At 38.5% G+C, this 23,556-nt stretch overlaps 1 protein-coding gene across 1 annotated transcript in view; it reads right to left on the bottom strand.

Annotated features, from left to right (window-relative positions):
- SCOT (Succinyl-CoA:3-ketoacid CoA transferase) overlaps nucleotides 1–22,767 on the bottom strand; it is a 54,245-nt gene extending 31,478 nt beyond the window's left edge. The window contains exons 1-7 of the mRNA XM_070100173.1: nucleotides 22,654–22,767; nucleotides 17,917–18,025; nucleotides 16,627–16,853; nucleotides 15,164–15,267; nucleotides 10,220–10,372; nucleotides 343–511; nucleotides 1–64 (exon numbers count right to left, since the gene is read on the bottom strand). The exon at nucleotides 1–64 is cut by the window's left edge and continues 102 nt beyond it. Of these exons, the coding sequence (XP_069956274.1) occupies nucleotides 1–64; nucleotides 343–511; nucleotides 10,220–10,372; nucleotides 15,164–15,267; nucleotides 16,627–16,853; nucleotides 17,917–18,025; nucleotides 22,654–22,740 (913 nt within the window). The 5' untranslated portion in view covers nucleotides 22,741–22,767. The remainder of the gene's footprint in view (nucleotides 65–342; nucleotides 512–10,219; nucleotides 10,373–15,163; nucleotides 15,268–16,626; nucleotides 16,854–17,916; nucleotides 18,026–22,653) is intronic.
- Nucleotides 22,768–23,556: the final 789 nt, after the last annotated feature.

Genomic DNA, 23,556 nt, shown 5'->3' with positions numbered 1-23,556 from the left:
TCATAGCCACTGCAGGATTAGAAGCTGCTGCACTCTTCTTCTTCTCCTTGCGCAGGGTCAGACGCTACCAATAAGAGTGGTTGCAATTATCACAAGGTACTGGGTAAGTAGACAAGAGATACTTAAGCCCACACATGTAAATGATTCTGGGGCATACAAAAAAACTAATGAAGGCACTGAAGACAGTACAGAAAATAAAGATCAATAAAATGCCAAATTGTAATTAACAAGCCCAGTAACAGTCACTAGCTACTTGTCATGTGATAAGCTTAATGCCCATAAAAGCTTCAAACATAAATATAAAATTAATCACAATAAACAGCATCCTTTTCACTGATGTACCTCGATCCTCTTCTCATATTTCTCTCCTAAGACAATGCGATCAACATATATGGCAGGTATGTGGACTGAATCGTCTGGGATGTCACCAATTTCCACTATTTCTTCTACTTCCACTATAGTTGTTTCTGCAGCCTTACACATTGGCAGGTTGAAGTTGCGTGTTGTCTTTCTGTTGACAAAGTGCTAATGTCACTCAAACCCTACATTACCTAGTCATTATGTTGGGAGAGGTTTAGATATTTTTTGTGCATTTTTTTAATCCAATATTGTAAAATTCCTGGAGATGGGAAGTACAGTGCCTGTACTTTGAAGGAGGGGTGAGGAAGCTGCAGTTTGGAGAATCATCTGAACTGAAATGTCAACATACTTTTGGAAGACAGTGATTGAATGAATGATAATGAATATTCCTTTTCTGTCTTCTGGGTCACCATGGTGTGTTAAAAATATAAACAACTTTTGGTTTTGCTTTGTGTTACTAACTAATGGTTGTGCTTTATGTGACTTACTAGTAAATGATTATTATTGAACTAAAATAATAATATTCTTAAACTCAATAGCTGTTTCACCCCAAGGCAGGATGACATCCCCCTCAAAAAAAAAAAAAAAAAAAAAAAAAAAAAAAAAAAAAAAAAAAATCACCATCATGCACTCAATAGCCATCTTTCCAGTGATGATCATGGACTTTGCACAAATGGAAATTGAGTGAATGATGGTGAATGTGTTTTCTTCTTAGGGTCACCCTGAAGATGGCTGTTGATTTATTCCTCGGATAAGGAGCCCTTCCCTATGATCATTGCACCCCTTTAAAGTGAAATTAAGTTTTATTATATTCTGCAGTATGTACTATTACATACAAATGGATAAAATGAGGATGCTTGATAGATGACCACTCACCTGAGAGAGCAAGTAGGTTCTGAAGGGTGGGAGGTGATGGTTATAAATTTATCAGGAAAATCATCCAATGTGGGTGTACCATGTGATAACCAACTCCAAAGAAATATTTTCTATGTTAAAATTACATTAGGAATATTAATGCCAAATACTGTACATACTATACAGTGGAACCTTGGTTTTCGTGATTAATCTGTTCCAGAGAGTCTGCTGAAAACCAAAATTCACGAAAACCAAAACCATTTTCCCCATAAGAAATAATGTAAATCCAATTAATCCGTTCCAGACACCTGAAAGTATTAACAAAATAATTTTTTTAGAGATTAAATATAGATTTAAATATAGAAAAGAATGACAAATCAATGTAGTAAAGCAATAATAACATCACACTTACCATTATTGAAGACTCTTGTTGGTGTATGGAAGAAGTTACTATTGTTTGGAAGGGGAATCCCCTTCCATAAAGTGGGTGCTGGGTCCTTATCCAAGGTTACTTCCCTTCTTTGTATTTTAATGGCACTAGGACCAGCTTGAGAGTCACTGGACCCATGTCACTCAAAAAACTGTTCCAGAGAGCTCAGTTTCTGGCATCTCTTTAAGAGTTGCCTAAAATGGGACAAGGCATCGTCATTGAACACGTCGCAGACACAGCCTACAACAGCTTTGTTTGGGTTATGTTCCTCCATAGATGTTTGCACCTCACTCCAATTTGCACAAATGTCCTTAATCTTTGAAGAAGGCACCTTCTACCCTCTCTTCCTCTTCCGGTGAAGCAATTTCCTCAGCTGTAGTCTGTTGCTGTTGCAGATGAAGCTCTTGTAGCTCTTCAGTGGTTAGCTCTTCACTGTGGTCCTCCACCAACTCTTCCACATCCGGGCCACTCACATCCAACCCCATGAAATTCCCCAATGCCACAATACATTCTATAACAGGTGCAGGGTTGACAGGGTCAGCCCCAAACCCTTCAAAATCCTTCTCCTGGACACATTCTGGCCACAATTTTCTCCAAGCAGAGTTCATCGTCCTGGAAATCACTCCCTGCCATGCCTGATCTATATGGGTTATGCAAATGAGGATATTGAAGTGATCCTTCCAGAACTCTCTTAGGGTCAATTCAGTGTCCGAGGTCACGTCAAAGCACCTTTGAAACATTGCTTTGGTGTAGAGTTTTTTGAAGTTTGAAATGATCTGCTGGTCCATGGGCTGCATGAGAGGAGTGGTATTAGGGGGCAAGAACTTCACTGTGATGAAACTGAACTCCTCCAACAATTGGTCATCCAAGTCTGGAGGATGAGCAAGAGCATTGTCCATTACCAGGAGGCACTTGAGTGGCAATTCATTATCCAGGACGTATTTCTTCACACTCGGGCCAAACACTCCACTGAAAAAATCAAGGAAAATTTCCCTCGTGATGCATGCCTTATTGTTAGCCTTCCACATCACACACAATTTACTCCTGACAACACTGTTTTTCTTGAACACTCTGGGATTTTCAGAGTGATACACCAGTAAAGGCTTCACTTTGAAATTCCCACTAGCATTACCACACAACAAGAGAGTTAGCCTGTCTTTCAGAGGCTTGCGTCCTGGCAGTGCCCATTCCTCCTGCGCAACGTAGGTCCTCTTTGGCATTTTCTTCAAAGAGGCCTGTTTTGTCACAATTGAGCACTTGTTGGGGTAGGAATCCTTCAGCCTCTATGTATTCCTTGAATTCATGCACAAATTTTTCAGCCGCATGTCTGTCCGAGCTTGCAGCCTCACCATGCCTTACAACACTGTGTATGCCACTTCGCTTCTTGAAATTTTCAAACCAGCCTTTGCTGGCCTTAAATTCACTAACATCAGCACCTGTTCTAGGCATTTTTGTTACGAGATTAGCATGCAACTGCCTTGGCTTTTCGCAAATTATCGACTGCACAACATTATCTCCTGCTAACTGTTTTTGGTTGAGCCACACCAACAACAATTTCTCCACATCCGTGATCTCTGTTTCGTTAGCACATTTACCCCTTTTGCAACATCAGCTTCCTTGATTTCCTTTTTCTTCCCCACGATGGAAGTGATCGTTGAATGGGGCTTCCCATACATCCTGGCAAGCTCAGCTGCACATACACCACTTCCATATTTTTCTATGATTTCTTTCTTTAATTCTATCATGTTTCTCACCTTCTTTACCAAAGGGCTGACAATAGAAGCTTTCTTTGGGCCCATGGTGGCTAATTTAGCAGTTACAAGCACAAAAACAATGGATTATTATGAAATGTTTCGTATGAAAGCGGGGAGTGATGCTCACTCGCCAAGAAACAACGCCAGATTGACTCTTGAATGCATCTGTGGGAGGCCTTGTGTGCGAGGGGCCACTGGGACATGTACCATATGACCGCCGAAATCCAAGGGAAATCACGAAAACCAAGGTTATATTTTGATGAAAAAAGTTGCTGACAACCAAAATTCATGAAAACTGAGACTCACAAAAACCAAGGGTCCACTGTATAAAAATGCAATAGATCTTATCTTACCAGGCATAGAGCAAAATATATATATACAGCCTCTCCTCACTTAGCGACATACTCATTTACCGACCACTCAGACTTACGACAGGCTCTCTGACCAGTATTCATACCTATATAATGTATATTAGAGCTGATTTCCTCTATTCTGTTTATTTCAATATACAGTACACTACTGTGTAAACTTTAAAAATATACCAGAAATGTTATAAATATGAAAGATGGTTGACACAAACTCACTATCGTTATAGTATGCTCCTCGCTCAGTGACAAACTCGTTTAACAATGTGGTCTTAGGAACGAACTCTGTCGTTAAGTGAGGAGAGGCTGTACAGTTGTTTATTGCAACTTAATTTGAGTGTTCTGTACAGGTCCTCCATCACAAATCCAGCATCATTGGGACCTGTAGTGTGCTGGATTACTGAGTTTGCTGGATTACAGAGTGGTTAGATTAGAATACACTTAATATAATTAACCAACTTGATTTACAAAAAGTTCATTGGCAAAAATCAAACATTTCCGCTACTTTGAGCTCAATTTCAAGGTATTTTTCATCTTCCATTCTATCAATGAGACCAAAAAAAAAACGAGAATACAACCATAAAAACCACACGAAAATATACCATAAAGAGGTGGCTAATGGCCGAGAAGTGAACTCCTTTATTTATCGTCCGTTTTATTTTTTATTTTTGGTGTACGTTAAGAAGCATCTTTCCATCATACACTGCCCAAGTTTCAGTAAGATAGCCCAACAAACAACTGAGAAAAAAAAATATTTACCAAAAATCATATATGGCAAGCCCAAGCCAGGTACTGGAAATAAGTCAATGACTTATTTTTGGGTTATCCTAGGTTCTCTATACATACACTGCTATGTATGATAATCTATGTAACTATTTGTGTATACCTGAATAAACTTACTTATTTAATTACTTCTATTCTGTCGACTGAGTACAAGAAACCACCCATTCACCTATTTTAACTACCCAATAAAGTTGTCAGAAATTGGCAATTTGGTCAATTTCACACAAATTTCAACAGATGCCAATTTCAAAATAGGGTCCAGAATTAACAATGCAGACATTCCTGGCACTAAAATAACATCTTCTCTGTCATTAGTCACAGCTCCAGGCCTCTCTTATATTACTCTTGCTTACCATTTGGAATTTTTATTCACACAAAAAATAGAAGATTTACTGTTATGCAGACTAGTGCATTATTGTAATAATTGTATAAATAATGTCAACCCATTCTTGACTGCGTATTGGAATTTGGACTGGCAGGCACACACGTATTAGACAGTGATGTCATTTGTTTACACTTAACCCTTTCAGGGTCTGTCCCGTAGATCTACGGCTTCACGTTGAGTGTCCAAACCGTAGATCTACGCCAAAATTCTAGTGCCCTCAAATTTAGCACGAAAACGCTCATAGGCCTACATGTGAGAGAACGGGTCTGCGTGGTGGGTGTGCGCCATAAACAAAAAATCTAGGCGCCCGCATAGCATTGTGGGAATGCCGGCTCAGTTACCCTTGCTCACCATGCCTCGTCGCAAGGCAGCTCTCACTCCAAGGAAAATTGGGACTCTCCTGTTCCTATCTGATAGTTCTGACAGTGATGGAAGTGAAAATGAAGACGAATTCTTTGGCTTTGATCAGCTAGTGACCGAAAGGAACGACCAGGATATCGATAATAGTGCAGAAAACCCTGACGATCCTCAACCTTCTACTTCTGGTGAGGGCACTCGTCAGTCACGGTCGGTTGTACCTCAACGCAAGAGAAAACTATTATTTTCATGTGGCCAGGCTGACTTCAGTAATGATGATGATAGTGACGTGGATTGTGATTTTATTGCTCTTGACGATCATTCGAGTAGTGATAGTGAGGAAACATATTCACCAGTGAAGTGTCGGTATGTACGCCGCAGCATGAGCTCGGGTAGTGTACCCTATGCCGTGCTCAGGGGAAGGAGTACATCCCGAAGTACATCCCGTGGCCCTACACCAGTTATAAATAGTGACAGTGAGGATGATGTGGCTACACTTGGCATGGATAGACCACAGGCATCAGTAGATGGTGGTACTGGTGATGGTAGTGCCACGGCCATGCGTGACTCGCCAGCCCAGGCTGGGACCCATGTTACTGACTCCGCAGTTCAAGGACAAAGCGGAGCGTCAGCCACCAGCCCACAACAACCACAACTACCCGCACAACCAGCCTATGATGTCCAGTATCCACCATCAAACCCTATCTGGGATTGGCAGCAAAATCCCAATTTTGTTCCCAAGCCCCAACAGTTTGATGACTCTCAAAGTGGAATTCTACCAACTTGTCCCCTTGGAAACACTCCAAATGAACTGGAATTCTTTAAACTATTCTTTGACCAGCCATTGATGGAAACTATTGTCAGGGAAAGTAACAAGTATCTTGAGTACACCATGGCAAATACAATCATATCACCACAGTCAAGACTACACCGGTGGAAAGAGACGACTGTTGCAGAAATGTATTTGCTTTTTGCAACAATAATGCTTATGCCTCATGTCTATAAGCATAATATAAAAGCATACTGGTCCACAGATCGGCTAATTTCTACCCCGGTCTTCAGTGAAATCATCCCAGTGAACAGGTTTATCCTACTGTTACGTATGTTGCACTTCTCTGACAAAACCAGGCCTGACAGAAGTCACAGGTTATACAAGATTAGAAATGTTTTTATGTATCTTAAACAAAAGTTCAGCATGTACTTTTATCCATTCAAGAATCTTGTAATTGATGAGTCTTTGATTTTGTTCAAAGGTAGGCTGTCATTCAAGCAGTATATACCAAGCAAGAGGAAACGCTTTGGTATAAAACTGTTTGTACTCTGTGACTGTGATAGTGGCCTGGTATTGGATATTGTTGTATACACGGGAAGTAAAACATTGAAAGATACCAAGATGTTATTGGGTATCTCAGGTGACGTAGTGAGAAGCATGATGGCACCTTATCTTGGTAAGGGGCATACATTATACACCGATCACTGGTACACAAGCCCATTACTCAGTGATTTCTTGCGAGTGAACAAGACAGATGTGTGTGGCACAGTGCGTTCTAATCGTAAACATAAGCCCAGGCTCAACGCAGGTGCTCGTGGTGATGATGTGCAGGTGTTTACTGCCAATGACATCATGGCATTATGGTGGCATGACAAACGAGATGTCACACTGTTGACAACCATTCACCATAATGAAATGCAAGACAGTAGCAAAGTTGATCGAGTGACTAATGAGCGTATTTGAAAACCAGTGACAGTGATTGATTATACACAAAACATGCGCTTGGTTGACAAATGTGACATGCAGATTGGCTTTGTTGATTGTGTTTGTAAAAGTTACAAGTGGTACATGAAACTTTTCTTCCATCTCATGGACATTTCAGTGCTCAATGCATATACAGTGGACCCCCGGTTAACGAACTTTTTTCATTCCAGTAGTAAGTTCAGGTGCCAGTACTGACCGAATTTTTTCCCATAAGGAATATTGTGAAGTAGATTAGTCCATTTCAGACCCCCAAACATACTCGTACAAACGTACTTACATAAATACACTTACATAATTGGTCGCTTTTGGAGGTGATCGTTAAGCGGGGGTCCACTGTAATATGTACCAAATGAAGACTGGCAACAGACCACCGTATGGTGAATTTTGTTTGTCTGTTGTCAGACAACTCATAATGAAGTACCAGGTAAGAACACCTGCTATACAACAAGGTCCTCGAACTCCTCAGGATATACCTAAGCGTTTGAGGAGGGAAGGTGATCATTTCATAATACAGCTTCCTTCAACTCAGAAGAAATTTGCTCAGAAGAGATGCATCGTCTGTGCACAAACAAAAACGACGGCAACAAAGATGCAAAGACACTCGGTTTATGTGTGAGGAATGTAAGGTACCTCTGTGCATGGTGCCTTGTTTCAAGGAGTTCCACAAGCTCCAGCAGTTCTAAAACCATGTCCAGTGATTGTAAATATGTAAATATATGATAGAACATTAGTATTATACAAGATTTGTGCATGTTTATTGTAACAAACAACAGTGGTAAACAATAATATGATAATAACTTTAGTGAAGTTATTGTGTTCAATACAGTGAGTTCATATATATACATTATATACAGTATTGGTCTCTCAGGCCCCAAATGTTAGTAGGAAAAGAAAAAATTAGAAAGAAAAGAAAAAACTATGAAAAACGTTAAATAAAGTAATGCGTGTATGTGGAAATCGTCGATGTTGCCGCCACCACGTCATTTGGGGTCAACTTCTCGGCACTGTATCTTGGTAAGTACTGATCAGAAAAATTTTTTCTTGTCTTATTACCTTCACAAAAATATACTCTAATTCTGTAAGAAATTTTTTTTTTTTTTTTTTTTTTTCAAAATTTCTTGGACACTGGAGCACCACTTCAGATTTCGGCCTTGGACCCTGAAAGGGTTAAACATCGCTAAAGAATGAAACATTTCCGCTACTGTGAGCGAAATTTCAAGGTACTTTCCGTCGTGAAAACAATCAAAATCATATCAATTTCTGTAATATATCTTCCATTCTATCAAATGAGACAAAAAAAAAAAATGAGAATACAACCATAAAAACCATATGAAAATATACCGCTATGGTGCCGAAATGGCTGAGAAGTTAACTCCATTATTTATGGTCTGATTTCTTTCATTTTTTGGTGTACGTTAAGAAGCATCTTTCCATCATACATTGCCCAAGTTTCAATAAGATAGCCCAACAAACAACTGAGAGAAAAAAAATAATAATAATAATATCTTTATTTACTACACGTACATGTACATAGTTCTAGGTAGTAGGTTGGTAAACAGCAACCGCCCAGGGAGGTACTACCGTCCTGCCAAGTGAGTGTAAAATGAAAGCCTGTAACTGTTTTACATGATGGTAGGATTGCTGGTGTCTTTTTTCTGTCTCATAAACAGGCAAGATTTCAGGTATGTCTTGCTACTTCTACTTACACTTAGGTCATACTACACATACATGTACAAGCATATATATACACACACCCCTCTGGGTTTTCTTCTATTTTCTTACTAGTTCTTGTTCTTGTTTATTTCCTCTTACCTCCATGGGGAAGTGGAACAGAATTCTTCCTCTGTAAGCCATGTGTGTTGTAAGAGGCGACTAAAATGCCAGGAGCAAGGGGCTAGTAACCCCTTCTCCTGTATATATTACTAAATTTAAAAGGCGAAACTTTCGTTTTTCCTATTGGGCCACCCCGCCTCGGTGGGATACGACCGGTGTGTTGAAAGAAAGAAAGACGTGTACATAGTACACAGGCCTAGCTGACATCAGTGACATACTATACAGAAAGCCCCTTGTTATGCTAAGCATTTCAGGCAAATTAGGTCAGTATCCCAGGATAACACCCACACCAGTCCACTAACACCCAGGTACTCATTTACTGATGGGTGAACATAGACAACAGGTGTAAAGAAACACGCCCAATGTTTCTACCCTGGCTGGGAATCGAATATTTACCAAAAATCATATATGGTGAGCCCAAGTTAGGTACTAGAAATAAGCCACTTTGACTCTTGGGTTATCCTAGTTCTCTACACATGCTGCTATGTGTGATGATCTATGTAGAGAAAATAGCTTTTTTGTTTCAGTTTTATGGTGCAGTACAAGTGTACATCATAGTTAGCCCTGTGCTATTCTCCATTTTCTCTAATATAAGTTCCAAGACAGGGATAGGAGAATGGTACTTGTATACCATATCCTCTTCATACCTCTGTCAAATGCTCAATATTTTGCCAAATATTGTTTATTCTGGAGTATTTAACATGTTTTTATGTTATTTATATTGTTTATTATGTCATATTACATCAATTGTGATAGGCAAATATGCCGTAGTGTTGATATTAGCATAATAATAAAGCATACATTCCCCTGCATCACGAGACTGTGCTCATGGCAACCGACAGTGCTTCAAAGCCACCTTATCTTTAATGGACAATGTACTGTGTAGGTGCTTTACACAACGAGAAGCATTTCTTTTATTTGTTGGAACCATGGCTAGGGCTAAAAGTAAACAGGTTATAACAATAAATGGAGAAAAAGAAATTGGAATGACTTATGCAGCAAGTAGCACCACCAAACAGTACCAGCAGGTTGGTGTGGTGACCCTGGAAATTTGAAATTATGCTAGCTGAAATTAGTGCTGAATAACTGATGGAACCGGATATCTGATTGCCGGATTTGTGATGGCGGACCTGTACTATAATTCAGCATACTGCTGCCTATATAGAAAAATGTCATGTTGAAGTTCCAGAACAGATATGAAAATAAATATTACAGGGTTGATGTGTTAATGATGATCATGGTGTTAACGAGGTTCATAGTGTTAATGATGATCATGGTGTTAATAGTGCTGCCTCCCAGACCAGTCTTAACACTTCACACATGAAAAACATCTGATCACACCTGAAGATGAGGTTGCCTGCTTTGTCAGCTTTCCAGGCCTTGATGAGAGCGAAGTCCCCAGTAATTGCCTCCTCCATGATGTAGTTACGGCCGTTGAACATTCGAGTTTCCCGAGGAGAACTTTGTATCTCAATTACACCATCTTTGCCGTACCTGTATGAATTGGAAGGTTATCGGTTCTTCTGTATACCAGAGTATACAATAATATAATTAATATAACAGATGGAAGAGAAAAGAAATTGGAAGTGCTGCCACAAAGTGTTCCTGTGACACAGCATTTTAATAGCAGCAAATTTCATCATTACAGAAGTATACAATATACATTCGATGTGCAATACTAAAAAGATGAATACACACACATTTGTGGCACAGCATTTTGCTAAAAAAATGAAATGGATAATTAAGTGGATAAAAAAATCCTGATATTTTTTTCTGCTTTTTTTTTTTTTTTTTTTAAGTTCCCATGTGTATTTGAATCTCCATAGGGAAGTGGAACAGAATTTTTCCTCTGCAAGTCACGTGTGTCATAAGAGGCAACTAAAATGCTGGGAGCAAGGGGCTAGTAACCCCTTCTCCTGAATACATTACTAAAGTTAAAAAGAGAAACTTTTGTTTTTATTTTTGGTCTACCTTGCCTCGGTGGGATGCAGCCAGTTTGTTGAAAGAAAGAAGAAATGTAATTGAATACAAGCAATGCTCATTAATACAGCAGACCATCATTTAACCCCCTGACTGTTGCAACTCCAAATCCTGAGGTGTCTCCTGGTGTTGCAAAATTTCAAAATTTAAAAAAAAAAAAAAAAAAAAATGATAGAGAATCTTTTCCTGATTGTAATGACACCAAAAAAACAAAATTTGATGAAAGACTGATAGAATTACGCTCTCGCAAAGTTAGTGACCGCGGCGATTTCACCCCCTTGGAGCCCTATTTTCGGCTAATTCCATTGTTCCAGTTGACCAAACTCATAGCTATTTCTTTAGAACTCCATTTTTTCTATTGATTGAGTACAAGAAACTGCCCATTTACTGATTTCAACTACCCAATAACGTGGTCAGAAATTTGCAATTTGGCCATTTCACGAAAATTAAAAAATATGACAATTTCAAAATAGGGTCCAAAATGAACAATGCATACATTCCTGGCTCTAAAATAATATTTTCTTTGTTCATCAGTCACATCTCCAGGCCCCTCTGATATTACTCTTGCTTTCTATTTTGAATTTTTATTCAAACAAAAAAATAGAAGATTTACTGTTATGCAGACTACTGTAATATTGTAATAATTGTATAAATAATGTCAACCCATTCATGACTGCATATTAGAATGGCTACTTGGACATTTATTGGAAAATGACATCATTTGTTAATGTTTGAACATCAGCAAAAATCAAACATTTCCCATACTTTGAGCTCCATTTCAAGGTTCTTTTCATAGTAAAACCAATCAAAATCACCTCTATTTCTATAATATATTTTCCATTCTATCAAATGAGACCAAGAAAACAAGAATACAAACATAGATACTATATGAAAATAGACCACAAATTTGGCATTTTAACTAAGAAAAAAAAAAAGGTCGGAGTTTTTTTTTCCTCATTATGCACTGCGTGCTGCAGGATTTTTTTATATGGTGCACACTGACCACACAGACCCATTCTCTCACATGTGGGCCTACCAGCTTTCTCCTGCTTGATTTGAAGCCGCTAGAATTTATGAGTACAGTGGAACCTCTACTTGCGAGTGTGTCCATGTGCGAGTTTTTCTAAATACAAGCAGTCAATGGGTCGATTTTTTGCTTCCATACGCAAGCAAAATTTCCATAAGCGAGCAGACCTCAAGGCAGGTTCCTTGACAGTGGTGAGGGGCTCTTGCTCTCGGGATTTGTATCTCATTTGTTTGTTGGACTATCTTATTGAAACTTGGGCAATGTATGATGGAAAGATGCTTCTTAACGTACACCAAAAATGAAAGAAATCTAAGCATAAATAATGGAGTTCACTTCTCAGCAATTAGTCACCCCTTAGCGGTATTTTCGTATGGTTTTTATGGTTGTATTCTCGTTTTTTTTATCTCATTTGATAGAATGGAAGATATATTACAGAAATAGATATGATTTTGATTGCTTTCCCGACGAAAAGTACCTTGAAATTCAGCTCAACGTAGGAGAAATGGTCCATTGCTTGGCTATGTTTCAGAGTAAACAAATGTAACAAAAATAATAGCATTTCTTACCTTAAATTGTGGGTGCTGGTATTTGTGGATGGTTGTGAAGAGAGTGGAGAGTTATGTTGTGGCCCTACTGGGCTGAGGTGGATGGTAGAGGTTCTGGTATTGAAGTTGATGGTTGTACTGGAGTGTCTAACTTTAAGTCATTCAATCATATGATTCAGTAAGTCAGTCAAGTGATTTAGAAAGTCAGTCAAGTGATTCAGTAAATCAGTCAAGTGATTCAGTAAGTCTCAAGTGATTCAGTAAGTCAGTCAAGTGATTCAGTAAGTCTCAAGTCATTCAGTAAGTCAGTCAAGTCATTCAGTAAGTCAGTCAAGTCATTCAGTAAGTCATCCAGTCAGTAAGTCAGTCAGTCAAACTCGTGCTAAATGACGGTCTACTGTACATTTTATTCATCTTAAGAGTATATTTCAGGTTTGTGTTATTTATATTGTTTATTATGTCATATTAGATGTAGTGAGATAGATAAATAAGCCGTAGAGCTGATATTAGTGAAATTATTGAAGTACAGAATTCCACTGGAACGGATTAATTGCATTTCAATTAATTTAAATGAGGAAAATCGACTCTGCAAACGAGCAAATCCAGTTGCGAGCAAGGTCTTGGAACACATTAAACTCGTAAGTAGAGGTTCCACTGTATATATAGTACGTCAAAAACAGTGGCTCGTAAGACGTATATATACGACCAAAACAGTCAAAGGGTTAACACGGTAATTACGTTCCTGAAAACGCCACGGTAGTTAAAACCATGTTAGACAAACTGAAAAACTTATAGGAAAATAGGGGTTATGTTCCTGGAAGCCCCCAAAAAGCCGAACAACTTTTTTTTTTTTTTTAGACAAACAGATCTTACAAAAATAAAAGTGAATATGTAATTGTAGTTCATTGTCATGATGTATTATGTTGTTTTTACTGCTTAAGATTACAAATGCAATAGAAATAATAGTATTTCTTACCTTTAACTGTGGGTGCTGGTGTTTGTGGATGATTGTGAAGAGAGTGGAGAGTTATGTTGTGGACCTACTGGGCTGAGGTGGATGGTAGAGGTTCTGGTACTGAAGTTGATGGTTGTACTGGAGTGTGCATAAATCAGTCAAATCAGTAAGTCAAGTCACTAAGTCAGTACATCAGCAAGTCAAGTCAAAGTCAAAGTCCAAGTCCAAGTCCAAGTCTCAGTAGTAGTAACCAGTTACCAGTAACCAGTGTACCAGTAGATGACTCACTACCAACCGTCTCTGCCTGAGTCACTGTCTGTATTCATATTGTGCTGACCACAGCAGTATTCAAAGACCCCCTCACATATGGGTACTGTGGGCGGTCAGTTATACGAGAGTGAGCAAGGAGGCAGGCCGGCTGTTTGGGCGCTCCCCACATTATCCGTAATTATACGTACTACCAGCCTACGTGAGTATTACTTTACCCTATCCACGTGTTCGAACCCCACATGATACAAGTCCAAGTCCAAGTCCAGTCAAGTCCAGTCCAGTCCAGTCCAGTCCAGTCCAGTCCAGTCAAGTCCAGTCCAGTCCAGTCAAGTCCAGTCAAGTCCAGTCAAGTCCAGTCAAGTCCAGTCAAGTCCAGTCCAGTCCAGTCCAGTCCAGTCCAGTCCAGTCCAGTCCAGTCAAGTCAAGTCAAGTCAAGTCAAGTCAAGTCAAGTCAAGTCAAGTCAAGTCCAAAGTCAAGTCAAGTCAGTAAATCAGTAATTCAGTCAGTAAGTCAATTAGTTAGTCAAGTAAGTTGGTCAGTCAGTCAATAAGTCAGTCATCACAAACTCATATTTACTCAAACTAAACCGTGTAAAGTTAATTTTACGAAGTGTTATACAAAAATATGCAGCAATTCTTCAATAGTGCTATAACTTAAACGTGCCAAACAAAACCGTGTTAAACAACGGTCTACTGTATACTCAATAAACAATGCTCATTAACATACACTATATTAATAAACCAGCATACAGAATTTAACAGATATTACTAGGGAAGACTTTCCCACCTTAAAAGTATACTGAAAGGAAATGTCAATGGACAGTGCACCTACACCTCTATTATGTAGCTGTTCCAATAATGAGACTCCCCTCAGAGGAGATTCCTTGATACTGGTGAGGGGCTCTTGATTTAAAGAATTGGACCTGTGCTCCCATTCCTTGAAAAAAGCCTGTAAAAATTGATACAAGATAGGCCATAGTGCACCAAGAGAAAAAATCAGCATCTCTGATATATACAGAACAAGGAATCGTAAAGCTAAAAAAAAAAAAAAAGTCAAACCTGGTATGAGGTAGGCCATAGTGCACTATGGTAAAAAAAAAAAGATGTCATCTGTGATAAATACAGAGCAAGCAAAGTGTAAATAAAAAAGTGGGAAAGAGAGTGAGAGAGAAAATTTGGTCACTACATGTATTATGTAATAGGCAGTTATAATTAACCCTTAAACGGTCCAAACAGATCGACGTTCAAATTCGTAGTGCTACAAAAGTAGATCTACTTTTTTTTACATATTTTCAAATATAACAAAAAAAAAATGTAGATAAAAGTTTTTTACACGTTTTCAAATGTAAAACAAAAAAGAAGATCTAAATTTTTTTACATACTTTCAGATGTTGAAAAAACGTATATATACGTTTGGACCGTTTAAGGGTTAATAAAGTAACAAACTTGAAAAACAAAAAAAAAAAAAAATTTCAGGGTATAGCATGACTAACACTTGATTTACTCACTTGATTGGGGATCCTCCTTCATGGACAAGTGTGCCATAACCTGTAGGGGTGAAAAATGCAGGAATACCGGCACCTCCAGCACGACACCGCTCAGCTAGTGTACCCTGAAGCATAAAGTTTTTTTTTTATCTATTTGTCAGCATCGTTCATGTCGAATTTCCTCAAGGAAATTTCCTACGAGGGATCCATTACACCAGAAGAGCATCCATCCTGCTCTCATGAAACTTTCGAAGGAAATAATTTTCTACTCTTCCATTCCAGAATGTTGAATGGTTTTTAAAATTACTAATCCTTTGACCTGTACATTGTTTCTACAAGTTTTCCTTTGTCCCATTATCCATTACCCTCTCCATTAGTCCAAATAATTATGAAGTACAGAGTGCAGAATCTATACAGTTTTAGAGTAGGTATGAGAGATAATGAAGCCAGGAAGTGTAACTGTGAGTACATAATTGAAAAGTGGGGCCAGGAGCTGAAACTTAACCCCTGCATCCATAAGAACAGTGCTTCTCTTGATCCATTTTTCTATTCTAGTTGTGATATATTTGCCTTCTCCCTCCTCACCCTCACCTCCTCACCTGAGATAAATACTGTTTATTGTCCAACCATTTAAGAAAATTCTTGTGTATGTCTGGATGCTCCCCATATCAAAACTTTTTGATGGCTCCTTAGTTATGACATTCTTTACACATACTTTTTTTTTTAATATACAACCCCTCCTCACTTAACGATGGAGTTCCAGTCCTAAGAATAGGTTGGTAAGTGAATTGGTCATTAAGCAAGGAGCATACTATACTGGTAGTGGATTTGTGTCACCATCTTTAGATATTTTTTTAATGTCACCTTTGCACCATTTATAACATTTCTGGTATATTTTTAAATGTTTAAACAGGAGTGTACTATATACGGTAATAAACAGAACAGAGGATATCAGCTCTAATATACATTACTGAATTTAGGTTTGCATACTAGTTTGAGAGCTAGTCATAAGTCTGAGTGGTCAGTAAACAAGTATGTCGCTAGGTGAAGAGAGGCTGTATAAGCTTTTGATGATTTGGTAATGGGATAAAATGAGCAATGCAAGATGAATTTGCATACTGAGTAAGATTGTAATGAGTCAGTAATATCTTACTATCATCAGTGCAGTAATCTTACTGAATTTGAGAAAACAGGTTTGCAAGGTGCAAGTGGAGTCTTGCAAGGCTTCAACAGTGATTTTAGTTAGCTGAGAAAATTTTAAAGCCTAATAATTACTTGACAAAAATAATTACAACACTGCACCCAACTTCACAAATATAAGCAAACCTAACCAGCTGAAAACAGCAATTTTGGGTCACTTTTGGTAAAGCAGTAAACCAATTTAATTCTTATCTACTGGGGTTTCCATTTTCATAGATAAGCAATTGAAATTGTAAAGTTTTAGTACATTTGTATAAAAGCATTCAGTATTTCTTAAAACTTACCTGAGGTGTCAACTCCACTTCCAACTCTCCATTCAGGTACTGCCTCTCAAACTCAGCATTTTCTCCAACATATGATGAAATCATACGCTTGATCTGTTTCTGGTTGAGCAACAAGCCCAGCCCAAAGTTATCAATGCCTGCATTGTTGCTTACAACAGTCAGATTATTCACCTTAGTTTCAAGCAGAGCTCCAATGAGATTCTCCGGGATACCACAGAGACCAAAGCCTGGTGAAATGCAACTTTTGAGTTTCATGTGCAGTGTCTATCTCAAGTGTTGAATTTTTTTTTGGGGGGAAAGACATGAAAGGATAAACAGGAAACAAGTAATTTTTTTTTTTAACACACCAGCCATCTCCCACCAGGGTAGGGTGATCCCTCCACTCAAAAAAAAAAAAAAAAAAAAAAAAAAAAAAAAAAAAAAAAAAAAAAAAAAAAAAAAAAAAAAAAAAAAAAAAAAAAAACTTTTAGTGTTTTAGTGTCATTCATTCAATTGCTGTCTTGTCAGATGTGTGCTGACATCACAATTCAGATGGCCCCCTCCAAACAGCAACATCTTTACCCCTCCTTTAGAGTATAGGCAGTGTGCTTCCCAGCTCCAGGACTAAGTCAGGCTAACTGGTTTCCCCTGAATCCTCTCAAAAATGTACATACTTTGCTCACACTCCAACAGCACATCAAGTCACAGAAATCACTTCCCTCCACTCACTCTGATCTCAATTCAAATGAAAAGTTCAGAAAGGCAATGATGGACTTTTCATTGCCTAGAATTTTTTGTTACCCTTGTCACTCTGCTCTTTTCTATGTTCACTTTCAATTTCCATCTTTTACATACTCTCACAAATTCTGCCACCAACCTTAACAACTTCTCTTCAGAATCTCACAAAAGAAATGTGTTACAAACAAGGAGCAAATGTCACAAACTCCCACTCTATAATCACTGCCACTGCAGTGTAGCCAGAGATTAAAAAAAAAAAAGTCAATGGGAGAAGTGGTACCAATTTGACTTTCCCAATGGGTAGTTTTTTCCAACAATGGCTATGAAGTCTACAGGCCTTAAAAAAATACATATACTATCTTAAAATTTTCTAATCTTTCAAAAGAAAAAACTAATGCAATGTGACAAATGTTAAAATACAAAACTATTATTTCATTCCTTTTATAGAAAATGAAAATACAATTACGTATTTTCCATTCAATACTATGCATATAAAAAAGTCAATGCAGTAAAGTATGAAGTTTTTTATACAAAATGCACTATGATTACTCAATAACTAAATATAAAGCTGACCTCCAACCAGTAGCTTAGAGCCTGTAGGGACATCCTTAACAGCTTCAAGAGACGATTCATAAAACCGTGCATTTAAATGAGCAGAGGTTGACAGGAAATATACACTTCCCTGAAAATAATAAGAAAATGAGTAAACAAGCTCATCCACACCAAAATTTTCATTAGCTTGCTCTGTTAAACAATTTACTGGAACAATTATTACCACTACCATTACAACATGCAGGTTGGGTTACTAGAGGTCATGGCAAAAACAAAATTTAAAAATACAGAATAATAAATTATGCTTCAAATTTGAGCTCTTTTTTTTTTCAGAAGCCATATCCAGTTAAATGCTGTTGTAACCTTATTAATATTAAGCAAGTTCTTATTCAGGTTTCAAACAGTGATGAATTTAAAGTTTTACAATGGACTTCTATAACGTTGTAACTTAAGGTAGATTTAACTCTTCAGTGGATGTCACATAGAACTATATCATTGATGCCATGGCCCTTAACCCTTAAACTGTCCAAACATAGATCTATGTTCACTCACGTAGCGCTCCAAATGTAGATCTATGTTTTTTACATAAGAAAGCATGTAAAATTGAACGTAGATCTACGTTTGGACAGTTTAAGGGTTAACGTAGATCTATGCCTAAATTCTAGCAACTTCAAATTTGGTGGGAGAGGCCTGGTCAGCTTACATACGAGAGAACAGACTTGCGCAGTCCATGTGCACAGTAGACAAAAAATTGGGGCCCCTGCAGTGTAGTGTGGGAACACTATTTAGTACACCTTATTCACTATGCAGAGTGGACATAAAAACCTCACTCCCAGGGAACAAATTTTATTCCTCATTGACAGCTCCAACAATGATAATTATGGAACTGATGATGAGGTCTTCGGTTTCAAACATATACGTAATGACCAAAAGTGATGTTCAGGGTGCTGGAAACATCACTGAGAGATAATCATCGAATAACCTCTCATTGAAATTTGGTGATCACTTCCTAAACTTCCTGCTGCAGAAAAGAAGAAATAGGCTCAGAAGAGATGTTATGCCTGTGCACACACAACATAGCACAAGCAAAGTGCAGACATGCATGTTTTTTGCATAGAAATGTATAAAACACAACTGTGTATGGAGCAGTGCTTCAAGGCATCCACAGACTGCAACAGTTCTAGGAACATGAGCAGTGCTTGAATATAAGTACATAAATGTTAGAACAGTAATAGTGTGAAGCATTTGTACCTGTGTATGTTTATGTTGTTGTGTAAACATGTTTTGTTAACAATGTACTCAGGACACTATTAGTGTGCATGGCAATCACCAATGTTGCCACCAACGGATCATTGATTTTCAACTTCATGCCTCTGCATTTCACTAAGTAATGATTTTTTTTTGTTGTTGTATTACCACCAGGAAAATGAACCCTGTGGCCTGGTGGCTAAAGCTCTCGCACACAGCGAGGGTCTGGGTCCGATTCCCAGTGAGGGTAGAAACATTGGAAGTGTTTCTTTACACCGGTTGTTTATATTCACCCATCAGTAAAATAGGTACCTGGAAGTTAGTCGACTGGAGTGGGTTGCATCCTGGAAGAAAACTGACCTAATTTGCCCAAAATGCTCAGCATAACAAGGGGGCTTTCTATATAGTAGTATGTCATTGATGCCAGCTAGGTCTGTATACCTTGTACATGTACTTGTAGTAAATAATTATTATTATTATTACTATAAGTTTCTTTTAAATTTTGACATTGAGGACAATTTTAATTTTGAAGGCCTGGACAGTAAAAGGGGTTAGTAAGTTAAATATAGGTTGGACAGGTTACATGTGCGTACGTGCGTGCATGTGTGCATGTGCATGTGTGTGTGTGTGGTGGGGGGGAGCAACAGGCCTATTGCAGTGTTCATTTGTTCTACTGTTATTACTACTACTACATTTATGAGGGAACACTAAACCCACAGGGGGTTATATAGTGCCTTGGGGAATGAAAGGCATTCCGACTTGATTTAATGAACTGAAGCACAGGTTCAATTTCTAAAATCAAGAGCCCCTCACCAGCATCAAGGGACCTTCCTTGAGAGGCTGTGTTATTACATAAGAGTAACCAGGAAAACTCAATTAAGTTAATGTGGCTTGTTTCTACTGTGGATGCTTGCTACGTAATTATATATATAGACATTTATAAGAATGTTCAGAAAGAAGAGATCTAGATGTGGGACGTCAGTTGAACATATTTCTAATGAAATTCTATAGTAGACTTATAATGCGAGCCACCAAAGTAGAGTGAATAATTGAAAATACTCATAGAAGACCCAGTAAGTAATTAAGTTTGTTTAGGTACAGGTTCACATAAGTACAGTTACACAAATTTAGGTGACTACAATTATCATATACAGTAACATGTGTAAATTACCCCAGACTAACCTAAAAAAAAATGCTTGGTAGCCTGCAGGATGTAGAAAACATTTTAATAAAACTACAAAATGATGAGAATGTCTTACTCATCAACTTGTTGACATTACATACCATGTATAATATGAAATAAAGTAGATATTAAGTTTATTTAAGTACAGGTACACAAAGTACAATTATCATACCTAGGAACATATACGTAAATTGTATGATGAATGGTTTTGAAAACTGGCAAGCTGAAGAAATGAGACATGCAACATATGGAAATCTTTATTGAAGAAACGTTTCACCACACAGTGACTTCATCAGTCTCATACAAAGCAGGAAAGTATAAGGAGAGGAGGAGTTTCAGGTAATCAGTCCCTCAGCCTGGACTCGATGTGTTCAATCCATCAATCTTGTAGAAAGTACAGCACAGGGCCATAGCAGTGGCTTATATACTATAGTCAGGTGAGGCGAAGCAGGAGGAGGCAGGGTCATAGTGGAACCATCCACTAGTCTAAGTTCTTCAACTTGTCGGTTTTCAAACCATTCATCACATCTGTCAGACACTGCATGATCTTGGGATCTTGATACAAAGAATTCTTCAAACTTGTCCAATCTTTGGATGAAGACCTACTTAGACTAGTGGATGGTTCCACTATGACCCTGCCTCCTCCTGCTTCGCTTCACCTGACTACAGTATATAAACCACTGCTACAGCCCTGTGCTGTACTTTCTACAAGACTGATGGACTGAACATGACGACTCCAGGCTGAGAGACTGATTACCTCAAACTCCTCCTCTCCTTATACCTTCCTGCTTTGTATGAGACTGATGAAGCCACTGTGTGGCAAAATGTTTCTTCAATGAAGATTCCCATATGTTGCATAAGTGTCTCAATTCTTCATATATGTAAATTACCTAGGATAACCCAAAAAGTCAAAGCTATACTGTACCAATGTAAATAAGTCACTTTGACTTGTTTGGGGGTTATCCTAGGTAATTTACATATGTTATACCCCTCAATGGAGGTTCCTTGATGCTGGTGAGGGGCTCTTGATCTAGGGAATTGGATCTGTGCTTCAGTTCCCTGAAATGAGCCTGAATACCTTCCATCCCCAACTCCACAGGAGCTGTCGACTCCCTATGGGTTTAGCCCTCCCAATGATTATAATAATAATAATAATAAATGTGTTATATGCAATTATCACAAACAAGAGCTACAAGATGCAAAATCACAGGGGGCACTGAATTATACTTCTAGGCCTTTCATGTTGCAATTAACACATAAGGAACTTGCAGTGTTGTAGAAATGAGTAGGAAGTCCAAGCAATTAGTTCCTCTGAACTAAATCTGCTTGGACTTCCTACTCATTTCTACAACACTGCAAGCAACTGATTATTTTTTATTGCAACACAAAAGGCCTAGAGCTATCATTCAATTCTCCTTGTGGGGAACTGAATGATAGCTCTAGGCATATGTTACTATCCTCCCCAACATTCCTCCAGTGAAAAGCAGGAGAGACAACACAAGTGTCAGGGGCCTGAGACTGTTCAACTGTCTCCCAGCATACATAAGGGAAATTACCAATAGACCCCTGGTTAACTTCAAGAAGGCGCTGGACCAACACCTCAAGTCAGTACCTGACAAGCCAGGCTGTGGTTCTTATGTCGGTTTGTGTGCAGCCAGCAGTAACAGTGATTGATCAGGTCCTGATCCACAAGGCCTGGTCATGGACCGGACCACAAGGCGTTGACCTCCAAAACCCTCTCCAGGTATGTATGATAATTAATATATATTTCTACAAGTACATGTACAAGGTATACAGTCCTAGCTGACATCAATGACATACTACTATATAGAAAGTCCCTTGTTATGCTGAGCATTTCGGGCAAATTTGGTCAGTTTTGTCCCAGGATGCGACCCACACCAGTCCACTAACACCCAGGTACCCATTTTACTGATGAACATAGACAACCGGTGTACAGAAACACGTCTAATGTTTCTACCCTCGCTGGAAATCGAACCCGGACCTCACCGTGTGAAGCCAGAGCTTCAGCCACCAGGCCACGGGGCACCGTTAATATAAAAATTGTACACACCTTAATTTGTGTAACTGTACTTGTGTACCTTTACCTAAATAAGTCACTTTTTTGGGATTACTCTACGTAATTTACACGTTAAACTATGTATGATAATTGTACTTATGTGTACCTACCTGTATCTAAATAAACTTATATTTACTCCACCACCACAATGAGACGGCAGTCAAAACTCTTCAATGTTAGTTAAACCTGTTCATGATAAACCTTCATTACCATTCTGGAAGCTACACTAATGACCCATGATTGAAATTACCCGATGCACTTGTGTAATCCGAGTGACATTGTTAATATAAGAAGGTTTTTTGAGAAACCGACGCAATAAGACCGCCACCGACGCCATCACTCCAGCGCTTGTTGTTAAGCTTGTTAAGGGTCAACAAGACTCCCTCTTTATTTTTAGACCCACAAAAAAATTTGGAAAAATACCCTAACTTGGCTCATTATATATGTAATAATGATAGTAATAATAATCTTTATTTCTACACGTACAAGATACATCTTATACAGACCTAGCTGACATCAATGACATACTATAGAGAAAGCCCCTTATTAGGCAACTTTGGTTTATTTTTTCCTTTGGATGCCACCCACACCAGTCGACTAACACCCAGGTACCTACTTACTGATAGGTGAACAAGGACAGCAGGTGTAAGGAAACATGCTCAACATTTCCGCCCGTGCCGGGAATTGAACGGCGGACACTTGGTGTGTAAGGTGAGAATGTTGCCTACCGAGCTACGGTGAGATTGCCTATTAAACCATACCCCCGGCCGAGATTGAACCCGCGGTCATAGAGTCTCAAAACTCCAGCCCGCCCGTGAGGTATGGTTTGTTTGCAATCGTGTCATTACGATTTCTTGAGTCAGATTGCCTATTATTATTATTATTATTATTATTATTATTATTATTATTATTATTATTATTATTACCATGGGAAGCGCTAAACCCGTAGGAATTATACAGCGCCTGTAGGATGGGCGGGGAAGGAAGGTATTAAGGGTCAGTTCAGGGAACTGGAGCACAAATCCAATTCCCTAGATCAAGAGCCCCTGACCAGCGTCAAGGAACCTCCCTTTAAGGGGTAAGGTTACCTACTTTACCTAGAATAGGCCAATGTGTTGACTTTTGTTATCCTAGATAATTTATACGTATGTTA

The sequence above is a fragment of the Cherax quadricarinatus genome, chromosome 5, assembly GCF_038502225.1.
Source record: "Cherax quadricarinatus isolate ZL_2023a chromosome 5, ASM3850222v1, whole genome shotgun sequence".
Classification (NCBI taxonomy): domain Eukaryota; kingdom Metazoa; phylum Arthropoda; class Malacostraca; order Decapoda; family Parastacidae; genus Cherax; species Cherax quadricarinatus.
Note: the sequence above shows the minus strand (reverse complement) of the source record. Positions and strands in the feature narration are given on the sequence as shown.